At 42.6% G+C, this 25507-nt stretch overlaps 3 protein-coding genes across 3 annotated transcripts; 1 reads left to right on the top strand and 2 right to left on the bottom strand.

Annotated features, from left to right (window-relative positions):
• Positions 1-2: 2 nt before the first annotated feature.
• On the bottom strand, positions 3-2171 carry LOC122531171. Its single transcript, XM_043658876.1, has one exon. The coding sequence runs from the start codon at positions 1795-1797 to the stop codon at positions 889-891; it is 909 nt and encodes a 302-aa protein (XP_043514811.1). The 5' UTR covers positions 1798-2171; the 3' UTR covers positions 3-888.
• Positions 2172-2280: 109 nt separating this feature from the next.
• LOC122531169 (venom serine carboxypeptidase) lies at positions 2281-4091 on the top strand. Its single transcript, XM_043658872.1, has 2 exons — positions 2281-2811; positions 2962-4091. Exons 1-2 carry the CDS (start codon positions 2527-2529, stop codon positions 4081-4083), a joined length of 1407 nt encoding a protein of 468 aa, XP_043514807.1. The 5' UTR covers positions 2281-2526; the 3' UTR covers positions 4084-4091.
• On the bottom strand, positions 3840-9293 carry LOC122531170 (lysosomal thioesterase PPT2 homolog). Its single transcript, XM_043658873.1, has 5 exons — positions 9282-9293; positions 5402-5607; positions 5044-5293; positions 4847-4965; positions 3840-4785 (listed from the first exon to the last, which is right to left on the bottom strand). Exons 2-5 carry the CDS (start codon positions 5585-5587, stop codon positions 4432-4434), a joined length of 909 nt encoding a protein of 302 aa, XP_043514808.1. The 5' UTR covers positions 5588-5607; positions 9282-9293; the 3' UTR covers positions 3840-4431.
• Between the last annotated feature and the right edge of the window lie 16214 nt (positions 9294-25507).

Raw genomic sequence — 25507 nt, 5'->3', positions numbered from 1 at the left:
AATTTAATTATAAAGTATTTTATTAAGCGTTTTCTTACTGACAAAAATTTACAATCTCTTTTTTTTCAGCTCAATAACTATATCCCCAAATCAACGCGGAATAAAATACATATGGAGCGCGCGCGTTAAATGAGGCACAAACTCTTTGAACTACATAACATATTTTTAATCTTTTATCACTTAAAAAAATATGAGTAAAAGTGTTACAAAATATGTGGTCTTGTTAATTTCAATATACGTGTTTATCTCTTCTTATTTGAGATACGCAACAATATGGAAAACATTCATATAGTTAAAACATTTGCAGAATCTTACTTATACCCTGATAATTAGCAGCCATTGGTATTAAAAGTAAAGTTGTAAAGTAAGCGTAACAAATGTGGCATTTCCAACTACTTTTATGACGTAAATACAATCATTACATTATGTACGATCATTTTACAACATACACGCAATAGCACAATTTTATGTAGTCTAATCGAACAGATACGTATATCTACAAGGAAAACGCGTGACAATATAAAAAAAATAGTGGTAAAACCCATTATTCTTACTACGTGACATGAATTAGATAAATTGATGACAGTCGATTATTCAACAGGGAAAATTATGAAGGAACATGAAGATTATTATGAATGATCTACAATCAGCCATACCAATCAAGAATCATATATTTATGTTTGTTGCAAACATGTGGAATATCTTTTTCAAAATTCAGCAGCATGTTTCTTGATATTTTTTACTTTATAGATTTTTCAAAATTGGTCATTTTATATTTTCATACAAAATATCAATAGCTGATAATCATCAAATCTCAACATGGAATGGATATCCCTTTATCAACAAATTCTAAGTACGTGCATAGTATTAGAACATTGTACACTTTTGCTATTGCTTGGATAATTCCTTGCATTTCAACTTTAGTGCAACGTTTTCCTGCTTCAGAAACTCATAGTCCTCCAACTTCTTTTGCAATTCTTCATTTTTCCTTTGTAGGAAAACAATATTCTCTTGTAATTTCTCATTCTGTTCAACTAGGCCTTTTACTCTGTTGGAATCTTTGCTAGGATGCATCTCATTGATTATATCATCTGTTTGACATAACAGATGTTTAATGAGATTTGCTTGAGAATTAAAGTGTAGTTCTTGCATTGCCCTTAGAATCTTTGTGCTCTCCTGCTTTGTATATATACTCACAATGTCTTTGATGGCATTGAGCAATGCAACTGGATCAGTTTCTTTGGATTCTACTTTTCTAACATCACAGGCTTTCGATTTTTCTTTAGCTTCCATTTGGGAAGTTCCCTCTTTTGGATAATCGGGTGGCCTGCTATTTTCCTTAGTAGACACATCTGGAGCTTGGGCATTTTCTTTATAACTTCCTGAACGCCTCATCCTATCTTTCGCAACTATTTTGCTATCAGAAATTTTCATTCTTGACTCCTTAATCTTTGCTTTAGCATCATCTTTGACTTCTTGCTCTTTCCCATTGCTTTTTACCTTATTTTCAATTGGCTTCAGCTTGCTATCAACAGGTTTCTCTTTCCTCTCAGTTATTTTTACTTTCATCTGTTGCTTCCTCGTATCTTGCTCAGACAGTTTTTTGAAGTCTTTTGTATTTGGTTCCTTAACACCGGACTGTTTTTCAATGTGTACATTTTCTCTCTTGCCTTGCAGCATGTGCACAGGGGAGGATGTTGCATTTCTTGATGTTACATGCCGGTCCACTGGATAAGTATTTACAGTTTTAACATCAGTAGGCACTAATTCTAAATCTTCTAGGAAAGAATCATTCATGTTTCCGTGGTTCCTCTTCAACGACAAATAAAACAATACTTTCGTATATATATAAATATAACAGTGCGTATAGGAACTTTTGTAAATTAATCACAAAAAATGTTTTTCAGGTTTTTCGATCACAGCGCAATTGGGAAAATAATACCACAAATTTTTGTAGACATTCATTACAAAATGTCAAAGACTTTGATACGATTTCGCACCATTTAATTGGAAGAAGCGTATAAGTTTACTTACAGTAGCACCATTGTTTAGAACGTGTATTCAGGTTTAAAAATAGTACGTTACCACATTAACCTTCAAATTGCAACGCACAAAGACAAGCCCAATTCAAATTAACTGTCAGCTGATGCTTCAACATTCCCAAACGCCATCTACAAGAACGTCAGTAAGTTGAACCAGTTCTTTCATGGTGCGAATATTGTTCAATTCATCATTCTTTATTCAATTTTAAAATAACTTGAAATAGAAAAAAATTCTTAAATATTTCTCTCAATTTTAATTCTACGTTTAATTAAAAAATACATTTAATTCAAAATTTCATAGAACTTTGACCTCGAATGAACGAATCACGTGATGATTATATCTATTATGTTGGTAACTTTATCCCGCCGGTATATAAAGATTTATTATCTATTGGAACACATTAATTACGTCTTGCTTTCCGTCGGACGTGGTTCAGAGTTGTGTAAAATATTATCTTTAGAATTGTTGTGATTGTAAAATACGATGGAGAAACTCGCGTTACTTTTACAAATATTACTCTTCATTTCAATCGCCAAAGGATTCACAAACATTTATCCTAAACCAAAGAATTATCCACTTCGAAATGAAGAAGACTGCGGTGCACCTCTTTTTCTAACACCTCTCATCGAAAGTGGTAAAATAGATGAAGCTCGCAATAAAGCCTCTGTACAACATAAAGAAATGGACGATATCAGCAGCTATGCCGGTTACTTAACTGTCAACAAACAGTACAATTCGAACATGTTCTTTTGGTTTTTCCCGGCCTTGGTGAGTAATTGTATACTTCGCACTTTGTTAATGAAAGATATTTAGACCTTTCAGTGAACGAGATTCTAATCACGCGCGTAACTTTGGAGTAACAAATAAAAATAAAAAGAAGTGTTGTAAGAAATGCAAAGTAGAATTCTTTTTTTTTAGCATAATCCAAAGACCGCTCCTGTGGTATTATGGCTACAGGGTGGTCCTGGTGCCACGTCCATGTATGGTTTATTCTTGGAAAATGGTCCGTTTATAGTTACTAAAAATAAAACTCTTGAAATGCGTGAATACTCTTGGAACAAGTGTCATAATTTGCTTTACATTGATAATCCAGTTGGTACTGGATTTAGTTTCACAGAGGATGAAAAAGGCTATGCTACCAATGAAACAAACGTGGGAAAGGATATACATACTGCGTTAGTTCAATTTTTCAAGTTATTCCCAGAGCTTCAAACAAATGACTTTTATGTCACTGGCGAGTCGTATGGAGGAAAATATGTACCAGCCGTATCTTATACTATTAAAAACTACAATATCAATGCACAAACAAAAATAAATTTAAAAGGTTTAGCAATTGGGAATGGATTTACTGATCCAGTGAATCAGTTGCTATATGGGGATTATTTGTATCAGATAGGCTTACTTGATGCAAATGGTAGAGATCAGTTTCGTAAATATGAAGAAAAGTGTAAAAATTTAATTGAACAAAAGAAATATATACAAGCCTTCTATTTGTTTGATGAACTTCTTGACTGTGATTTCAGTAAACAACCTTCGTTGTTTAACAATTTAACTGGTTTCAATTATTACTTTAACTTTTTGCATCCTCAAGAACCAAATAATGATTCCGATTATATGATACAATGGCTTCAAATGGCAGATATTAGAAAAGCCTTACATGTTGGCAATATAACTTTTAATGCTGAATCTAAGAAAGTAGAGGAATATTTGATAAGTGATGTTATGCAGTCTTTGGCTGGTCTTATAGAGGATCTTGTTCAACATTATAGAGTACTTATATACAATGGACAACTTGATATTATTGTGGCATATCCATTGACAGAAAAATATATTCAAAACTTAAAATGGTCTGGAGCAGAGAAGTACAAAACAACCCAAAGGAAAATATGGTACGTTGGAAATGAGTTGGCTGGATATTCAAAGACTGTTGATAATTTGACAGAAGTCCTAGTAAGAAATGCAGGACATTTAGTTCCTAGTGATCAGCCAAAATGGGCTCTTGATCTCATCACTCGTTTTACACACAATAAAAGTTTTTGAATACTTAATTATTTTGTTAAGACATGTAATAATCTACATCGAACTTATATTTACTATATAGGATTGTAAGTTATAAACTTAAATTAATGATACTTAATGAACCTGACATATACTCAAGATAATCTATTTTGTGTTGTAAGAAACAGTAAACATTTATTAACAAAAATGAATATATATATATTTATTATTTGAGCTGCATCAATAGATAATTCTTTCCTTAAAAATCACTTTTGTCAAAAATATATTATGCATTCGTCTTTGTATGGAAATTATTCCCGAGACATATATAATGAACTCTTGACGCTAAATGCCTTTGGAATTTTTTGCATGTCGTCTATAGTTACTATATTAATCTAAATATGGCAATAAAAAATCGTCGATTATTGATACATTTTTGTGCCACTCATTATGAGTGACATTTGAAACTGTGATAAGAACAAGTCTTTCACTTTCATTTAATGTCCTTAATCCAATTAAATCGTCCTTATAAATACTTCGATCGCGCATATCTATCACAGTTTCGTTAGCGTCGTAATATCCGAAATGGCTACTTTGCCATGGAGTAATAACGCCATCGTCAGGTCCTCCAACAAGCACCAAACGTTTCAACTTGGTGAGACCTTGTTTGAACGTCGGCATTTTCGTCGAGTTCTTTTCATTGTTCACGTATGGAAGGAAATTACTATACTTGTAATACAATTCCTGAAAAATTCAAGCGAAATATAGTTTACGAAAATATTAATGAATCGAATTTACTACTAACTTGATGATGAGGATCGTTCCAGTAATTTCCAACACTAGTGTGTTGGCCAATCTTCGAATAAAACAATTCATAGGCAGTTTCGCACACCAAATCGGGAAAAAATAAATGCAAAAATCGAGCTGCAAGAGAATATACTATTCGAAATGACAATTCCTTTGTCTGTGTATTTGTCAAAGATAGCACCGAAAGTCACTTACTCCCATATTGTCCAGCTTGTGGTGAGCTTAATGAAATGAAATTCCTGATGTTGTGATTAGGAAACCTCTGTAGTATCGCTCTAGCTAATAAACCACCTTGACTGTAACCGATTAAATTTATTCCTTCTGGAAATACAACACCTATGGACATAATATCCATTCCTATTTCTTCTACTTGATGCCACATCGACTCCAAACTACTCCATCCAGCATATCTTGGAATATTGTAAACCTGGGTTCCTGGATGCATCTAAAATAAATAATGTTTCTACGCCGAAAAATCATTTTTCCGTAAAATTATATTTACGCGCCAAGTTTATATGGACGCGACTCTTCTTTTCTTATTTGAATTACTTACTTCTTGGATTCTGTTACTGATAAGTTCCATACTGTCGCTTCCAGTAAGCACTCCATGGATAACGACCACGGCATGATAACCATCGACGTCATTATTAAGAAGAGTTAAAAGTAAAATGAAAATATTAAAACCTCTACAAGTGGCAGCCATCGACGTCAGACGAATGACGCTACTATGGAGATCCATCACATTATGCTTGCTTCAAGCTTATTTTCCATTGAAACGACGAGATTTCAAAGTAAACAGGAGAACTACATGGTCATAGTTTCTGATTGGTGCTGCCTTCCCTTTATCGTTGCCGCTCGGTCGTTCCGTTGAGACAGCGGCTTTACGATCGATTTCACAAGCGACGCAGTGCGACGTCTCTTGCAAGAAAGGAAGACCTTCCTTCCAATTGTGTTCTGTCGAAAACGAAGAAATTTCATTTATCGGCAATGATTTTGTGTTCTCAACTAAACAAAGAAACATAATTAATTTCTATATTCTAGCAGTTCGCAATCGATAAGAATTTTATCACTAAAAATTTCCTGTTTCTTGAGGAAACTGAATTTCTTTGTTTTGAAGAAACTCAAAATGAATGAACTACAAACGAGCGAAGTTTATTGTCATCACCGAATCATTATGGGATTGTAACAGCTAGTAATCAATTTTGATCGATAGACCGGAGTTAACGACAGCGAAAGGAATTCAATTGCATTCTGAAATAACGTGCCACAGAATGTGGTAGATCCCTAATCCTTTTGCAGCTGTATGAAAGGTTGCTGGGCACGTGGCATTTCCCGTGCTTCCACCATATATCACCGTGTCCTGACATCACCCCTAGTTGGCATACGAAACTCACGCCTTGGAGGATGAATGCTTGCCGCATTGTTTCGGCCAACGTCATTCTCGATTATCACGCTTTCACTTTGCGAAGAGACGTTTGTCACCATCGAAGAACGATGTTTGCAATTTCGGGAAGCGAATCTACCATCCTTCAGTGATCCTCTAATGCATTCATACGGATTTGCTAAGTTATATGCAGCAACATCGCGAGAAAAGCAATCCCGCAGCAACTTCAGAATATACAGATTTTTCTTCTTGAGATAGTACTCGATTACCACGAGAACATTCAAGCATTAAAATAACGAAGGGACAAATATCCCCTCTGCCTTAAGAAATTAGAACGTTATACATTTAACCGGCAGGAAGCGAACCATGCTTACGTATTTCTGATGTCGCACACTGGCGTTAATCGAGTCCCCAGAAGCTTTGAAACTACCAGCGTTTCTTTCTCTCGGCGAAAAGGAAACGAAATGAAGGGGAAAGAGAACGAGAAGAGAGGAAAGACGGCCAATCCAATTCCACGCTCAAACCCGACCATCGTGATGGCGGAGGGTGGCGAAAAAACGCAGCCACGCCAGGCGAGCGTAGGTCTCGGAGCTTTTTTGCGTTTAATCAAGGATATTCGCGGTCGGCTGACTCGCTATTTTAGTCCACCAAGTGCTAACCGAACCGCGCAACCACCAGCGACGACTATATCGCAGGAAGTGGATGAAGGAATCTTCGTCCTTTGACCTTTCAGGCGCGCTCCTATCTATCTTTTTATAATTCGACGCGCATTTTCTATTATTTCCCTCTTTTAGCATCTATAATATTGCGAGCGTATCTCGATATCTGTAGAATTAAAGAAAATGTCTTACTTGGAAATAAGTGACAAGGTTTCATGCAAGTTTAAACGTTCTTTAGAGAAGAATTAGTATTCTTTTCGCGTCTCGATAAGAGGATTACAGAAGTATTACGCGGGATATTGTTTAACGAAAATACGTTTAATTAGTTTATGATGCGAATTAGAAGCTGCGCCATTGCTGCAACGATAATTCACGCGCGCGTTCGTCTGCACGCGAAGGTAGTAATTCAGCTTCCGGTTTTGTAAATTCAAATGTACACAACGCACGGCGAACGAACAGCCACCAGTTAATATTTGCAAAAATATGCAGGGACCGCCGCACAGCGGTCGTGTTTTTCATTCTCGTGCTGTCTTTATTCAGTTACGAAGATGAAAAGAATCAACAAAATATAACGCTCCTCGCCTTCTCTCTACTTGGAGAGAGAGAGAGAGAGAGAAATGAAAGAAAACGTGCAAACGAACAAAATGTCAAGTCGAATGAGTGATTAAAAAGAACGGATGAAAATGTGCGATTAAAATCGTTCGATCTTTCGTCGCGTACCGTTCAATTTCCGAGACGAGCATTGTCTTTTTATCAATGGTCGGCAAGAGGAATCATGGATCCTCTTCATCCAAGAATCGACTCGAGAGCCTGTTTAAGGCCACCCTCCGGCTCAGTAAGTACAGAGGCGGGAGAGAAGACGAAGTGGGTGGTACAGTGCCGGAGGAACGGCCGGGAGATTAGCGTTAATTACAGAGTTGAGCCGTTCCGGGGTTGGGACGAGTGCGAGGTATTTGTCACTCGGCACCGCTCTCGACTCCTGTTCCTCGTTCTGAATATTAATAACCCCGCGCCATCCTTCTCGCCACCCCCTCCTCCGTTCCACCCTCTCCTCTTCATTTCACCTCTCGTTTCACGACATCCGATGAATTGCACGGCAGGCAACCGCTACTCATTATGCTGACTGCTTGATTTCATCACCGTCAGCCGCTACGAAAAATTAATCGCCCCGTGATCAGGGTGAACGAGGATCATCTCGTGCAGATTTTCAATCGATTTCTTTGATCTGTCGCTCGTCTACAGAGACAGATAACGAACGAAAATTTCCTTCTGTCTCGTCTTGTAGTAACGTATGCTTCCGGCCAAAGACAGTGCTCTCCTATTTTTCTTTCGCTCTGTCATGGCGTTTTCCAAAAATTGAAGGATGGTACCACCGGGTCGACAGGTTAGCCCCCTTCCACGTAAAACACGTCGATCAAATCAATCGATATCATCCTCTCTCGTCCTTTCTGCGGTCGGTCCCTCGATGGCGGTCCCATTGCCGCGCGAAACGTTCAGATATTCAAAGTCGGGGAATAGTTTATTCATGGCCGGCTCGGAGAACTTAGAAAGATATTGGAAGCGGCTCGGAAGAGGGTAAAAGATAGAAAAAGAGACGGGGGAAAAGGTGGAAAAACCGGGCAAAGGAGCGAGAGTAGCGAAGGGCGAGAAAGAGAGAGGAAATGATATTGGTCGGACGGAAGTGTCCCCTCGGGGAAACGAGAAAACGGGAGGAGCGTCGTCTCTCCCCCGATCCGATAAAGCGAAAGAGGGACCCCCTTGTGGCACGACCACCACTCCTACGCGTTGACCCACGTGACAGCAAGCCCGCCAATAAAATTCAAATAAACTCCGCTGTGCATACTAAATTATCACATCTTCCATTACCCGACCGCGTGCTCATCCCCGAACAGTTTCCTCCCGGTCTCGTGGAAACGTTTCAGCATCGTGTCGAAATTCCAATATTTTCGACTTTCAGCCAAGATGGGAGCCGCAAGCCTGTAATACGTCTTCCACGAGCAAGAGGTCGAAACGAGGATCGATTTCGAAACCGTTATAACCGATTTAATACCGTAGAAAATGCGTTAAGTCCGTCGCGGAGGACTTTATCGTTCACGCCGAGATATCCCGTTTAATTGATTGCTCGTCGACCAGAACTTAATCTGTTTTGTCGGTCTGGTCGATGGAAAACCGGCGAACTTAACGTTCGACAAAAGCCTTTTAAACATTCGATTGTACGGTGTGCGTTCGCGCTGCGGAATGTAACGCGCTATCGCGGTGTCATTAATCCGTTGTTGAATACTTGCCGAGAAAACGAGAATGACTCGTCCAAGAGGGTGTAGCACGACGCTGACGAAGGGACGGCGAGGTCAGGTGGCCTTTCCCAGGAACGCCCCAGATTTCAACATTACTCAAGCAGGATCAACCTGCCAGGAAGAAGGCCATTGTTCGCTTTTCCGCCGCTGAGTTTCCTTCCACATCCTCGGTGATTCGACCATTGAAACACATGACACTTTTCTTTTTCCCTCGAACACCGTGAAGAACACCGTCAGACACGTCGAATAAAAATGAAGAAAATTCCTCGAGATTTTTCCAAGTGTTGTGACACTTGAGAGACGCCTATGACTGGAAATTTTAATCCGTCGCGCGTCGCGAGCGAAACGTCGAACTTCTCGTCCATAAGGAAGTACATTATATATTCTTGTAATTTCCTAGATTTTTTTCCGCGAGAGGATAAACGCGTTAAACGCGCGCAGGAATTAACCAAACGAAGTTTCCGCTGTGTAAAACAATTAGTAGCTTTGCTGTGCCCCTGTTCTCCCTATCAGCTTGTCTACGCCCCGACTATTAGTATAATCGCTAGAGGCTACGACCCTTAGCTACCCTCGAGCGGCTCACTTTAATTCTTAGCAAGTTAGAGCCACCCCTTCTTCCCCATCCCAGCAACGATCTGTACAACTTTCCCGCTTTGTTCGATTTTCTCCTGTGCCTCTCGAATCAAGCGTTAAGCTGCATCAAGTGTATTTTGTTGCCTTTCAGCAGAGTCTTGATAGCGCGGAAAATTGTTGGCGCGTTTTATCCTCGTTACATTCTTCCTCCTTTCTCCGCTTTTTCTACTAATCGACTTTTTCCATTCCGGTTGTTATCAGAGATTTACTTCTCTATAGAAGTACCATCGAAACCATCAATCGTTACATTTCAACTCTTCGACTTATAATATCTTTTATTTTTATTTTTTTGGTACGAATTCTATGAATGTTTCTGTCTTCGATACTACTTGGTGTCGAGGAATCGTCTATCTCTTAGCCTTGATTTGTCCAGCGGTGTAATCATTTATTTCAATAAATGTTAAGATTCCAGAACACGTGTAAATATCGTAGTTTTTCGTAAGGCAATTAGAACGACAATTTTCCGTGGCGTTTCGTCTTTCGTCACATCGAGAACAAATGTACCGTTCAGCTGCGTATCTAATTGATTTCGGCCCCAGTATCGGGGCTGCGTCACGACCGCGCCGAGGGTGAATTTCGGACGTCGAACCACCCCTTTGCATTATGGATGCACCTGATTTCACACTTGTTCGTTCGCACTGGCAAACTCCTCCGCCCCCATAACGTCTCCATCGATATAAACGGGCCGCAATTTGCTGGCCCATTGTAAACCGCCCCTTTCGCCTCGATTCATGGGTAATAAATCCTGGTTCCGGGATATATGGCGAATTTATGTTTACGAATGCTGCCAGCGGAAGAGAAGGCACGAGACTATCACCTGCAATCTGTCGTAATCATCTGCGCGATATTTTTACGGACTTTTTCGATTGAATTTAAAGAGCAACTCGGAGAAGGAATTTAATTATTCGTAGGTATTGTACATGCCGTCAGAGATTTTTATGGAAGGTTGCAGATGAAAAGAGTCACATTTATTTCAAAATTATCTTTACATTCGATTTTTTGGAATTTATTTTAATTACGCATACTAACATATTAACCGAGTTAAACTAACTTGGTAGTAATTGAAGAAATTTTACTCGTTTCGTACGAAATATTGTAGAAGTATCATCTATTTTTTAAAAGGCCACAACGGATCTGTCATCTCTTTTTAATCATTAAGGGGCATAAAAATCAAAAACTCATTGAAATTGGACTTGTACTTTTTGCGTGTGTAATCATATTCAAATTTCTTCATATTTAAAAAATTTGTGACAGAGTACTTGTTACAATATCATACGTATTACATTTGTCGATAAAGGATGTTTATGATGATAATCACGATTCAAGGCGTTTGATTTAGCAATTACGTATCGTTTTGACCGTATTGTATTAACTGGACGTTCGAAATTGACCGTGTGACATGCACATAATCCACGCCACGTGTCATCAATGACGACAAGGCGTCGTTCTACAACCCTCGAATCTGTCCACGTCCTTTCCGTTGCCGCAAAATCCACTTTAATAACTGGTTAGATCATCTATTCGTTCGTTACTAATCATTCAATAGCAATTTGTCCAGTTACCGAGATTAGAAAGCGACTTGAAAGCGATGCTAATTCATTCCGTCCTCGCCGCTTTCTAATTTGAGATTCACCCTCCTCGACCCTATGGTTATTGCTCTATATTCGCTTTATATCAGCATAATGAACGTCTATCAGATCGCTCGAATTACTTGCGTTTGATTTTTTAAATTTAGTTTCGGAGCAATGTTTAACTGTTTTACACGTAAAATGTTGAGAAATGATGGAAGAATTATTTCTTAAAATTTACTTTGAAATTTATCTATTATCTTTTCGCCGCGAATGCCAGCCATTTATTCGTCAGCTTCAAAGATTTTAATTATCACACGAGTAAAGTGACTGAAATTGTTAAAGTTTGTTCGTCGAAATATTGAATATCGGGATAGAGACGAAAGTAGACGAGAGGAACACGAGGGCGGGGCAGAATTTAAAATATCTGTTTAAGATACTCTGGTCGAAATCTCTCAGGCAGACGAAGCCAAAGTGGAGCAAGACTTTGTATAGGCAGACAGGCGAAAACGGTAAAAAGGACATCGGCAGTCTAACATATGGCTGGCGAAATTGCCGGCGGGGTGGCGGTAACAATATTTACAGAAGGCTCGGCTGAACCCCTGGTGTTTTGTTAAGACTGCACACCGCACGTTGCCGCAGCCCCGGGGGCAAGGGTGTCACTTTACCCCGATAATCCCCCGTAATACTCTTTAGCGATCCACGTCGCGGAGTAATATTAAGTCCCTTACATCCAATTTCTATGGACTTACACCTTGTTCGCGGCGATTAGCATTTTGATTGCCACCGCCTCTGTCAAGTCTTTCTCTTGGCTTTGTCCCTCTCAGCTATATCAGTCACCTTTAAGATCCCACAAAGAAAGCGGACGAAGAAGCGGAATAATTCAAAACGTTTCACCCCCACCCGACACATGTATTCTTATTCCGTGAAAGATTTTACCACGGTCGTGTGTACAAACGTTGATCAACTAACATCCGGACGACAGGAATGAATTTTAGACGGATCTCTAATAATTTAAAGCACGACCACCTCCCTGACGAGGGGTGAACCAAGTACACGCGCGAACGTCCACTATGATCGACGAGTTTTTCGAATGTTACTCGTCGAAACGGCCGGGATTTTCGTTCGTGTCGCGGACGAGAGAATGCCCAGTGGAATCGCGTGTAATCGCCGTACGCGTTGCACGCGTGCACGGAAATTGGGGTCGCGTTCTATGTGTGACTCGCGAAACAGCCGACGAGCAGAGGGGGGTGGTGGTGCGCGTATTTGCTTTAGAGCTCGACAATCACGGGTCGAGGGTGGTTCGAGCTCGGCTAGACTGCGATCCGGATTACCGAGATCATAATCAGCCAATCACGCGGCACCAACCGTGCAGCCAAGGTGTCAAATGTCAACTCCTGCGGGACCCGGGATTGATTTCTTTTTTTCGTTGATCCGTTAGGGTTGATTTCGAGGCACCGGTATATTCGTCGACACTCGATTCTAATAAGATTCCGGCTGGTTCGAAAGGGAACGGATAGATTAAATTTGCCCCGGCACGTTTGAAACTGTCATCGTTCGAGAACGAGGAAGTTCGACCTTCCAGACTGGCGAGTGCATTAACTCTGCGGAAGCGAATGCGGAGACAAAGTGGCTTTGCGAGTTACCATTACAGCGCCGCAATACCGAGCGAGCCGAGAGTTGGTGGGCATAAAGGAAACATTCGTGCACCTGCGAAATCTCTATTTACGGAAATGCATCTTCCGCGGTGGGAACGGAAACTCGTTGTTGTTAATGTTGAATCCAGCTGTGAGTTTTCGAATTTTCATCCCTCGAGCATCAGGAAGAACTAATCGGGAGCAGAAGAGAAGAAGTAATTGTGATTTTTTAACGACAGATGTTAGTACCAAGATCGAAGAATTTTTTATCTTTATCATAATCGAATTGTCTTTCTACCAACAAAGAACAGGATCAAGAAAACTTCAAAGGATGTAAAGTTAAAACTACCAGTGCTATAAAAACGACTTGTAATTATTTATTACTTGCACTTTCGTCGTTCATGGTTCAAATGTTAATACCAAAAATTCTTCACCTTATATCATCCTGGTTCATCGCCACTTATTACCATCTCGCTGCTATTCATCATTCTATGGAAACAGGCAGCCACAGGTCAAATTCATCTCTCTCTCTCTCTCTCTCTCTTTCTCCAAGTTTCATCAAGATCAATGTGTCGTTCTATGCAGTTCGCTCGTAAACTTCCAATTAACACATAAAACTGTACCATCCCCTGTGCCAAGGGAGGATCTCTTCACAGGATTCATCGATCCAGATGCAGTTCTTTCTTTTTTTCTTCTGCCGAGACTCGTTCGTCCGGAAGATTCATCCGACGAACGAACCTCTCGCCGGAGGAAAGTACGCTTGAGATTTGCGTGAAGCGTGAATGGTAGAGGGCGTGGGAAACGGCGAACGCGGATAGTGTGGTGACTTGCGACCGGCTCCGGTAATTGTCGTAATTGTGCCGAGTGATTCACACATCAGGATCGGCGCGGTTGGTCCGCCCGTGGTTGCTTGCGTGTTCGCGGCGTCGCTCACATGATATTTCGCGCACGCACACGAGAGCCCGTGCAACGACGAGCGCGAGCGCATCTGCGCGGGATTTCGGAAACAATTGCCGACAATTCTCGCCACTTGACTCGCGGCCAGCGATTGACGTGAGAATCCGCTTAGACGGCCGTACAAACTCCATTGCGGAGAGTATGAGGTCATCTTCATTAAATCGTTCTCCGCTTAATGACTGATCTAATTTTTTCTTTCTTTCCTCCCTCTGCGCCAGTGGCGAGCACAAGAATGGACGACCGGAGAGAGAGAGAGAAAGAGAGAGTACTATGCTCACCTTTTTTTTTTCTCCTCTCTTATCTTCGAGGAACAAGACTCTCTTCTTCGCTACTTTCCTTCCCACGTTCTCGCCGTTAGAAGAACCGTGGTGACTGGATACTTAATTACCGTATCCTCTCTGTCGTATCGTTCTCGAAGCCAGCGAAATCTAACAAACTCGATCAAGCATCTCTCATCTCGCGCGCAGAGACCGTTACAGTTCCAAGGATATCGATTCGCGGGGCGCATTTGTAGGGCACATTGCCATTCGTCAGCGAGCGAGAAAAACGGGTTAGAATTAACGAGCTGTCGGTGTATTCGAGCGCCAGGATGCTTCCATTTCTGCTTCATATCGATGCTCTTCTCCCGTTCTGTGCCTGTGGCCCGGGGTGCATGCCCCGGTATTGCGGCGTGCCACTGTAAAATACACGTATGCTACACGGCGTATGGTGCGCGTCGGTGTGGTTCCGAGCGAGGATGGCTCGTAAGAGGGTTGATAAGGCTATCGCGTACATCGCTCGGCGCGTTTAGCATACATTTGAATAATGGGCAGGCCGGTAATCCTTTAAACCGTTGGGCCCTCATCCCGTAACTAGGTATCCTTTCATCTCTCTACCTCGGAGCTCGTCCGAGGCCAACCATCCTCCTTTACCAAGCTCACCGCCCCACACACCCCCGGCTAACCTCGCTCTCTCACGTTCACTTCACCCTGCAGGCTTCACTGTCGACAGGGGGGGTTCTCGTCCTCTATTTCTCTCTTTCTCCTCGACCGCCGTTTAAAGATATTTCGTTAAAATAACAGTCTCGGCTCGACTGAGTGCTACCCTCTCCACCCTCCCCCAACCCCCTCGACCACCCTTATACAGACCGATGGTCGTGGCAAAAAGGGGGTGGCATTTGCAATGCAGAGGTTAAATGGCTGCGGGGGTCGGTCCAGGGTGGAAACGGGGATGGAACGTTAGAGGGGGAAGATAGCACGCAGCCACTGCACAGACTCGATTGGTTTTTTACTTGCCTCTCGAGCTCTATGCTTCTCTCTCCAGCTCATCCGCCTCGTGTTCTTCCTACCTTCACCCCCAGCGTACAGCTTTTCGTTCTCTTTCTTCTTCGATCCTCCACTCTCTCCTCCGCGCTCCCTTCTTCTTCGACTTCCTCTTTCGTTCGTGCGCATATGAGAACGAGCGAATACTGTCGAACGTGTCCGTGCGCGAATAATTGCAGAAATATTTCCACAATTAACAGAGCCGAAACGAAGAATCGTCAAAAACGCTTGCCAATAGCAAAGGCTCGCGAGCTCGTCCCAGCTCGTCTCCGTCCGTGCATTTCCACCCATCTACCGCCACCTCTTTTTCCACTTCATTGGCCACGCTTTTTCGTGAAGCTCTCCGCGGCGTGGCGAGAGGAGAAGGGAAGGAGAACGCGGCGAGGGGTGGCAAGGGGGATGGAGAACGGCGAGAAGTGGAAAAAGAAACGAGCGAGGACGCGGGGAAGAACAGAGAGAATATTACCTGGGATGCAAAGGGGGCGTCAAGAGGTGGGCGAGATTAAACATTTATTTAAATGGCAGCCTCCCCCCCTCCCCCCGTCGGAGCACGGCCAGCACGCATACCGTCAACTTCGTACACGCATTTAATATATGTTCTCCTCCTCGAGTTCCACGTTCGCGTGTGCGTTTCGAACGGGATACAAGTAGCGCGCGCGTTTCGGCGTGGAAAAATACAGTAACACATCGTTGGGAGAGAGAGAGAGAGAGAGAGAATCGTGCAGGTGGACGATCGTGGATACACGTGTGTCGGTGTGTTTCAGGGCCGTGGGTGTGAATATTACGACTACAGGTCGGGGAGGAAGGAGATTAGTCTGGTGGTTTTCAATCCCATTTTCATCGCGCTTCTACTACCCTTTCCGCGGTGGAAACGATATCGTTTGAAGCTTCATTGTGATCGTCCGCCAGCACGCGTGCAAATGGTTCGAGAATAAATCAAAGGTGAATGTGAATACGCGAGGGCGGACCTTCCAATCTTCCTCGAGGAACGAAAAAAAAAAAAAAGAGAAAAGAGAATAATATAGTTCGCGATTGAAGGGGTATGTCGCGAGTTTTTGAATTAATTTGCTTTTTCTCAGAACGTTCAAGAGTATAATATTGACCTCTTGAGAGATTAGTAGGATTATTGTCATTTGTTGGTTAGATAATTTGTCTGTACGCGTGCAGGTAAAAATAGAAGGAAACTTAAAAGGTATAATTTAAATAATATGAGATACGCAAGATTTTACCAATTTATTTTCTTTTTCTCTGAACGTTACAAGACTGTGATATTAACTTTCAAGTTGGTAGCATTATCGTCAATTGTTGGTTGATTGTCGATCAAATCGTTTGTCAGAACACGTGCAAATAGACAGGCAGAAGAAAACTTGAAAGGCAAATAACACGAGATACGCAAAATTTTGCGAATTTAACATAAGTTACTGCGTTTATCTCTAATCCGATGATAGTATTTGAGGGTTAAAAAGAACAAATAAATTGTTTTATTACTAACATGACGATAAGAAGGTTTACACAAAAATTACTATGAAATTCTTACACATGTGTCAACGCTAACTTTAAACTCACTGTTGTCCGTCATTGAAGTCTGTCGAAGGAAAGATTTGCGATCGGCAAAATGTTCTACGAGTTTCCAATTAATTTCCTTTTGCTCAAGACGTTCGAGGTCGATCGACGGATGGAGTACGGATCAGTCAGTCGCTAGTCGATCGTTAGTTAGATTGGATTTCGTTAGACGCATGCTGAATTTATGAAGAACGAGAGAGAGGTCGGGTTAGGTTCTTTCGATTGAGCTGAACAATCTCTGTCGACCTCGGTGAACTCTCAACGATTGATACTTGTACCGATATATTTGTTGAAGTAGGTCGGGCAATGACCAGCGGACAGATATTTGGCATCTCGCAATCTCGATGCACCGCCGTCGCGATAATATAGTGCGTTGTCGAACCCCGGCGTCGAAACCGACAACTCAACAGCGAAACGCTATCGTGTAAATCTTTATTAGCATCATCACGATCCGCTGACCTGTATCTTCGTGATCGATGAAACGATGTTGCAGGCTCTTGAACTCCGTCAAATAATACAGTCTTCCGATGCACTGAGATTCTAAATCAGAGGATCAAATAGCCTCTAATAAATTAATATAACGATACCGAATTTATAATACGCGAAAAATCTCCTGCTTCTAAAATTAATTGTGTAATAAGCAGCAAATTCCACTCCGTTTAACTTCTAGAGGATCTAGAAGGAATTTTCTATAAAAAATTAGTGGCGTTCTCCAAAAACTTATATGTACGCGAAATTATTTCGAACTTATGTATACTGCGAATCTTCTCTGAAGAAGTGACACGATCGAGTAATGAAGTTGGAGCTTAATTAATCACGGAAGAAACTGTGTCGGTCGCGATCGATGACCACGAGTTAAATCACACATCCAGGGGCAATGAGTTACGTCACCGGTTAATTAGCCCTACTGCTTCTGCACGATCAGATTTTAAACAATTAGCCGAGCGTGTGGGTGTGTTGCCAAGCTTCTCGAGGGAGCACGGTCGCACCCATATTCGGGCTCGTGTCTCGCGGGACGAGCGTGACTTTCCACGTGGACTTAATACTCGCATGCACCACGTGCCACGATCAACTTGGTGCTTTATACAGGGTGTTTCGTAACCTGTGGGACTTAATTCGGGAGCTGATTGTACGCCTAAAAATAATGAAAAAAAAATCATATAAATATATGTCCTATCTGTCTTCGTTTATGAGATATAATGAATTTTATAAACAGAGCAAACACTCTGTTCGGCCTCTCTTTCCATAGATCGTAATAGTTGATCCCAGGGCTCCAGGGCTGTAAGGCTCCAGTGTTCTTTGTTCTAGGGCTCCAAGGCTCCTGGGTTCTAGGGTTTCGGAGCTCCATGGTTTTGGGGTTCGTAAGCAAGAATTCGCACTGTTTATAAATAATATTTACTTTTGTATCTACTATACTTTTCACTGATGAAGCTAGTTTTATCAGGGATGGCATATTCTTTTTTTATAATAATCATAATTGGGATGAAGAAAACCCACATGTTATTGTGCATTCAAGACATCAACACCAGTTTAGTTTAAACGTATGGTTAGGAATAATTGATAAATTTTTAATTGGACTTTTTTTTTCTTGATGGCAATCTAACAGGCACAAAGTACGTTGATTTTTTAAGCACGCGTTTACACGAAATATTAGAGGAAGAGTCCATGTCGATATTAGATTATTCGTATGCGGTTAATACATGATGCATGATCCGCCGCATTTTAGCCGAGTGGCTATGCAATTTTTAAATCAACACTTTACAAATAAATGGATTGGTCGTGGAGGTCCTATTGCATGGCCTGCTCGTTCTCCGGATTTGAATCCATTACATTTTCATTTGTGGGGTCATTTAAAATCTATCGTATACGCAACATCGATTGAACATTCTGAAATACTACGAAATAGAATCGAGAAACACTAGGAATGACAGAGAGAGAGAGTAACCAGATGAATGACAATACGCGTGCAGGCTTGTCTTCAAATGCAAAGTTGTCATTTCGAGCATCTTTTGTAAAAGTAATTAAAACAGAAAATTCTCATAAACGAAGACAGATAGGACATATATTTATATGACTTTTTTTCATTATTTTTAGGCGTACAATCAGTTCCCACAAGTTACGAAACACCCTGTATATCCTCATTCTTCGTTCTTGTTACACCCAACCGGCAGAGTCTCCGCAAAGGTCCCGCTACGTATGTACGTATGCGGAACAAATATCCTTGGACGAACTGCCTGCGAACATGCTATCCGCTGTTGGTCCAATTCGATTCAATTCCGTTGCTCTCTCCTTTCGTCTCTCTCCTTCTTTTTTTTCCAGTCGGTCTCTATCTCCGACCTGCACGATCCACATTCTCCCTGGAGAACGATAGATCCTCGGTTGACTTTACTCGGGGTGGTTTCTCTCAACTCGACTCTGTACTGTCTCTCTCTGCTCTCTTTTTTTCTCTGCTTTTATGCAGCCTGATGAGGGGTCGCCATCATCTCGAATACCGTTTCATTTCGTTTCAAATTGTCATTGATTTCGCGAATTTCAAAATCTTGCTTGACTCTCGATCGAGTTGGACAATTCCGGCGGTGAAATTCCTTCAACTTTTCTTTTTCAATGTGTACAAAAACAACTCTTTCCTCTCTTTTGACGATCATCGAAGATAATATTTCAAGTTGCTGAATTTGCCCGCTACTGCGATCAGTTCCAGTGTCCGTCGTCAATCTCGTTTCGTCGGTTCGCCAAATTCAAAAGCCTCGTTTCCACCGATCGTCGGCGATCCAACGAAGGATAGAATTTTTCCACTTGTCCGGCGGAAACCGCGAAATATATCCAGGAGCGCATGAACCAAATGATTGCGTCGATAATTCAATTGCAGCGGTGTGTTCGTTTGTCAGCGGTATCCGTGTTCGTTGCACATGGATCCGGCGTGTTTCGTTGAGTATCCGGCTGCTCTCTCATCAATCCTTTCGGCAACAGAATTCGAGGAGGCTGCGTCTATATCCGGCAGTTTGTGTTCACCAGGCTTGGCCGGTCCCCCGTGTCTCGTTCATCCTGGTCAGTTAATAACCGTGGTTTGGATCCACCAGTCCGCTAACGTTGCTGACCACCGTGTCTGGTTGGGTTTTCCCGGCGAATTATGGAAACACGCCGTTATACGATGCGGCGATGGCCGATGATAACGCGCACCGAGCCGCGGTTCCGTTCCTCGTTTTAATTAAGCCTCGTTTCCACTCCCTGTTTTCCGGCCGCTCTTCCGAGATATCGCCTTGATTCCAAAGGATAACGCGAAAACCTCCGCAGCAGGATTCTGCGACCATTTTACGAGCAAATGAATCGTTCCTTGGTGCCTTCGTGGAAACCGCACGCTACCCGAAGGTGGCTACATTTTGGTTTTTCAGCGTTGCTTCTTGCGCAGTTTCGTTGTTTGGAGCCGTTGTTGCGAGCCTGTCCGGCACGCGTGGAATTGAAACACGAGGTTTTTACATGATCTAGCGGTGAACACACCACTAGCCTGGTTTAATTAAGCTTCGTCTAGCTAGCCACCGACGAGATATCGCTCCGGCTGGTTTTAATGAAATTTCAAGGGAAAGAAATTTCGTACCGCAGTTGGATTGCCTTGATCTTGTAGTTTAGCGAATTTCCAGAATTTCACTCATTTCGTTGTTAAATACGTTTATTATAAATCATCTACTTACTACCTTACGCTGACTTGTACAATTTCATCTTCTACCGACATACACCTCCCACGCAAGTATCGAAGATACATCGATGGTATTTCACAAACGTTTCGTTGCCTTTGATTGAGGAAGAACGTATCTATCCGGATCGCGAATTTTTCATTCTCGCGCGGAGTGAATCAGCCGCTTCGTTTTTTTTTTTTTTTTTTTTTTTTTTCCGTGGGCGGAAGCATCGGTGCGCGTAACGGAAATTTGATAACACTCGGGATGAGAAGCTGCGAAAGGGATGGAGAGCGCGGAAGGATAAACTCGGTCGTATATAATATTTTCATAAGGAGGCCGTTCTTTTCTTTTTTTCTTAAATTACGGTTTTTTGGGCCAAGAGGCACAGGAGGAGGGGAGGTAATTAGCCAGTGGAGCCGCGAGCGCGTATATGGCAGGCTAGCCGCGGCAGGATTCATTTACGAAACATCTGGAGCGACGGGATGCATGCAGTTCCGTTTATTCCGACAATTTCGTTTAAATTAGCTGAATGCGAGCGTTTTTACGTCGACACGCCGACCGGTTCACACGTACTCCGGGCAGCTCCCTTCCTTCTGCTCCCGCGAGTAATCATCCAGATTCGTAAATTACTCGTTGTCCCTCCGAGTTGCTGCCGTTCGTGCGTTCGTTTCTACAAATCCACTTTGTTTCCGCGCGTTTGTCCAATTGAAATTAAAAAAAAAAAAAAAAAAAAAAAAAAACGGCGGGATACGATTAACCGGATGCGTTACGCCAGCAACGCGCGGTGCTTCGTTTCGTTTCATTCTGCCACGTTTACGCTACATTTCTCTTTTATCCTACCGGTTTCTCCGCCGGTGTTGATCTTTCGAACAAGCGGGTTTTAATAGCCGCAATTAACTCTTTCGGAATTGGTTCTCTTCTCTCTCTCTCTCTCTCTCGAATTTTCCACGCGATGGCAAACAATGAAAAATTGTTTAATCGGCGGACGAGGTTAATTTGTGTTAAGCGGCCCCCATCAGACGTTAATCAGTGCCACGATTTTTCTTCCCTCTGCGACCAGAAACGCCAGAGCTTCTTTCGACCCTCTCTCGCGTCCAGGTGGCTCGCTTTTTAATTGACGAGCACGCTGGGGAGACATCGCGCGGACGACGGAAGAAGAGAGCACGAAAAGTTGAAACATCGTGGGTTCCGCGAGGGCTCGTCAAACTGCGAATTACCAGCCTTATTATTATCGTCCGCGGTTCTAACGCCGCCACTTTTTTCTTCGTTCGCTCGGGGGGTTGAAAGAGCAAGGAACGGGGGAAAAAAAACCCTCCGGATAATAACTCGAGCCCATTCTGCTTATTCAACGGAAGCGGGAGTTACGAAACGTCGGTATTATTTATCGCGTTTTCGGGAAACAATTGTTTCCCACTCACCTCTCCCGATGAAACAAAACGAAAAAAAAAAAAAAAATGGTATAAAACTACGAAAAGTGAAGAAAAAACGAGAGAGAGAGAGAGAGAGAGAGAGAAAGAGAGAAAGGAAGAATTAATTGTCGGCATGGCTAAATGCAATTCTCCTCCATAAATTACGTCGACGATTCGTCTTGGCGAGATATATTCCTCGAGGATTTCTTTATTCTTCGGGTTTATCAGGCGCGGCTCTGGCTGGGGACAAAAAAATTTAATTAAAACCAAAGCTGCGAGAGACGAGCACCGCGAACACCAGGCGCACACAGCGAGAGAGAGAGAGAGAGAAAGAGAAAACGACAGAACTGAGAAGAAACAGAGAGGTATAAAATGGATTTCGAGGAGATGACGAGATGAACACCGGCGACGAGTGTGTTCTTGCCATCTAGGCGAAGAAAATACACTTTTTTTTTTCTTCTTCTGGACTAATCAGTGGTCAACGGCTAATTAAATTAATCGATCGTAACGGTGGGACAGAGTCAGACGATGAAATTCAGCCGCCGTCTTCGTCAAAGTCTCACGTCGTCGACGATTCGTCCTCGAATCCCTGGTGTACTGGACTGGGTAGCCCCGGCGGGCATAACCGCACCCCTGTTTGCCACTCACTACCCCTGATTAGCTGGACTTCCTGTCCACGAGCCGTCGCAACAATTCTACCGCCGACGTCTACAATGTAGAAACCGCGCCGATGGCGCGGCGGCGGCCTGGAGTCGCGTACGAGTTTATTCATATAACGCGTGGCCACGTTCGATCCATCCATCGGAGCTTCCAGGGGTTAATGATTGGGCTTGATTGCTCGGCAAACATGGGCGAGCCTCGAATCACCTCCCCTTTGTTCCTCATCCCCCTTTAACGTCGTTTACTACTTTGTTCGTTGATTCTATTCCACGTATCATCTCGGGAGTAAAGAGGGTTTCGTATTGCAGACAGTTAATATCGACCACCACGATGATACCTTTTACCGGTTGACCGGTCGGGTATTACGAATATCGCGGTTAAGAGACGCTGGATTCGGATTTTGCCGTGTCTTTAGATCGTCGGGTTTAGATGTTTGGAGACCCCGAGAGGACTCGTTCCACGTGGAGAATGGCTTTTTCTTTCTGGGAATAGCTGGAAGAATCTTCGATAGATCCAAATGTATAAAGGCTATGTGTATCTGTCGTAATTAGCAAAGAAATTTTCCAACTGCGAGAAAAATCCAAAAGCCAAAGTTTCGATCACTTGCAAAGTAAAATTTCCATCTACAATGGATAACCTGTAAATTTTACTATTCGCGAAAAGAAATTTCCATTGTTCATCGTCGGTGAAGAGAAACTTGCGTTCCCAATATTAATAAAGCTTCCTGATCTTTTACAAGTGATCGTTCATCGTCCACTCAACCATTGTCGAAGTAGCAGACATAACTTCTTGTTACGTTCACGAACAGATGAAGACGTTAGTAGTACCACCTCGGCGTGCTGGCACGAAAAAGCATCAGGGTCAGTTTAGAGAGTGTGTTACATCATCGTCGTGATGTTACAATGTGTAACACGCGCCTCCTTTCCAACGACGTTGCTCTCTAGGTGACACGCGCGACGAAGATGGAGGGACGAATGAACACCGAGTCGACGACAACAACGAACGATGATGATGACGAGGATGAGTCAGAGTCGAGATTGAGAATAGCGTCGGGGTTAACTGGCGAAGGAAGTCCGACTTGACCGACGTCGTTTGACCCTCGAGATTAGTCGATCGTCCGGCGGCAACGACCCATTGATCTGCGATCAATCGGATTCATTGACGCGATCGTTCTAACCGTCGCCATTTTCGCGGCTGTCGAACGTCGACCATCGCTTCGAGAAATTGAATTCTTGTTGTTGAGTCACGCGGGTGAACCCGAGTGCATCTTGCATCGGTAAGTTCAACTCTGAGTTCAGGACAATTCGCACGCGGTGCAAGCTTGTTAGTTTCGGGTACTCTCGCGATGGAACTTTGTTCAAATCGTCTTGGAATTGTTATGAAATCGTGAATGATGTACAGAGAGGGAGAGAATGTAAATTCTATTGGAGAGCAATATAGTTGCGACAAAGAATTTATTTTATTAGTTGATAAATACTGATAAATCAAGTGAGAAATATTGTAAATGGCAATGTTAGCAAACATTCTTTGACGTTTCGACGATCCGCCGTTTGCGTTTTCTGTAAATATTGTAATACCAAGAAGTGGGAGGTATCGATGGACGAAATCTTGGTCGAAGCACTTGGTCCAGTTGCAATTTTACGCACGGAGTAAATCTCGAATCTCCAGGTTGCGTTATGGCCGCGTCGGGACCGACGCTTTTAGCGGCTCAGGTGGCACCGTCGCCGGATAATATAACGTTATTTTAGTGGAAGCGTTCTGCCAGCTAGGTGGCAGAGATTGTAACGTCCGATTCTCCCGGCACCGACGCGGGAAACTTGGATAAACAACAGCCCTCTTACAGCCATCGAGTAGTACCGCTTGTAGACGCATTGAAATCTTGTGAATTTTTTATCGCGATTACGGTAAATCATACCACTGGCTGTGTTGCCTCGAAGTTAGGCCAGAGCATCGCCAGCCAGAACATAGTCACGGATATTTTCAAACTATTTCGCTTCTACATTTTTAAATTTCAGCTTCTAATGCATTTCGCTTGACGATGTTTCGCTATCAACGGGGAGATGTTTCGTCCTTTGAAACTGTGATAAATTTGTAATTTATTGTCGAAATTAACGTCGAGACAGATACACGATTTTATATCTAGTCGTTCACAAGATTTTTGTGTAAATCCTTATATGAAACGGCCACTTTTATTTAAAGCATTATTACACAATTCGTTAATCTTTTCTCCAAAACAGAGGAATATTTTTCTGGCGAGGTTCCGCGAGTCAAGCTGCCAGCGCTCGGCGAGCTCTCGCGGTTGAAATCGTTCGAAAGGAAATTTTCGGCTGTGTGTATCCCGAAGGCAAACGGGCTGTCTACGTTCCCACAAGTTCGGGTTACCTCACGACGATGATCTTATTTGAATCCAGCGAATCCTCTACTCCGCCGTTGTCTTTCACTTTAAATACGGAGAACAGAGCTTCCCTCTCTCTCTCTCTCTCTCTCTCTTTCTTTCTCTCAGTGAGTCCTCGCATAGGCGAAGACGTGCGTCAAGGATAGAGGATCCGGCGTAGGGGTAGTCTTTGATATGCTGACATCGATATTATCAATTCAGATGAGGCAGGGAGGCACAGAGTCGTTTGGTAAAACTGCGTTTGATCTGGTTCGCTCTGCCACGTGTACGCTTGTACACGGATGCATCGTAACACATACTCGAAGGCATGTAGACATGCTGTGTATAGGACAGCCGTGGGCATTTCGCGTCAACTCAAACGATTCGACAGTGAATTATCCTCGTCTTTTCTATTTAGACTCGCCGATCTCCCGTTGAAACGACTCACTATAAGATTTAATTTCTTACTTTTCCCGCAATTCGCGACATTTCAATTTTTTCCACTTCATCATAATTGTTTCCAGTGATTTTTCTTTCAAGATACTATTT

This window comes from Frieseomelitta varia, unplaced genomic scaffold (assembly GCF_011392965.1).
Source record: "Frieseomelitta varia isolate USP_RPSP 00005682 unplaced genomic scaffold, Fvar_1.2 scaffold_379, whole genome shotgun sequence".
Classification (NCBI taxonomy): Eukaryota; Metazoa; Arthropoda; class Insecta; order Hymenoptera; family Apidae; genus Frieseomelitta; species Frieseomelitta varia.
This window is presented reverse-complemented; position numbering and strand designations above follow the sequence as displayed.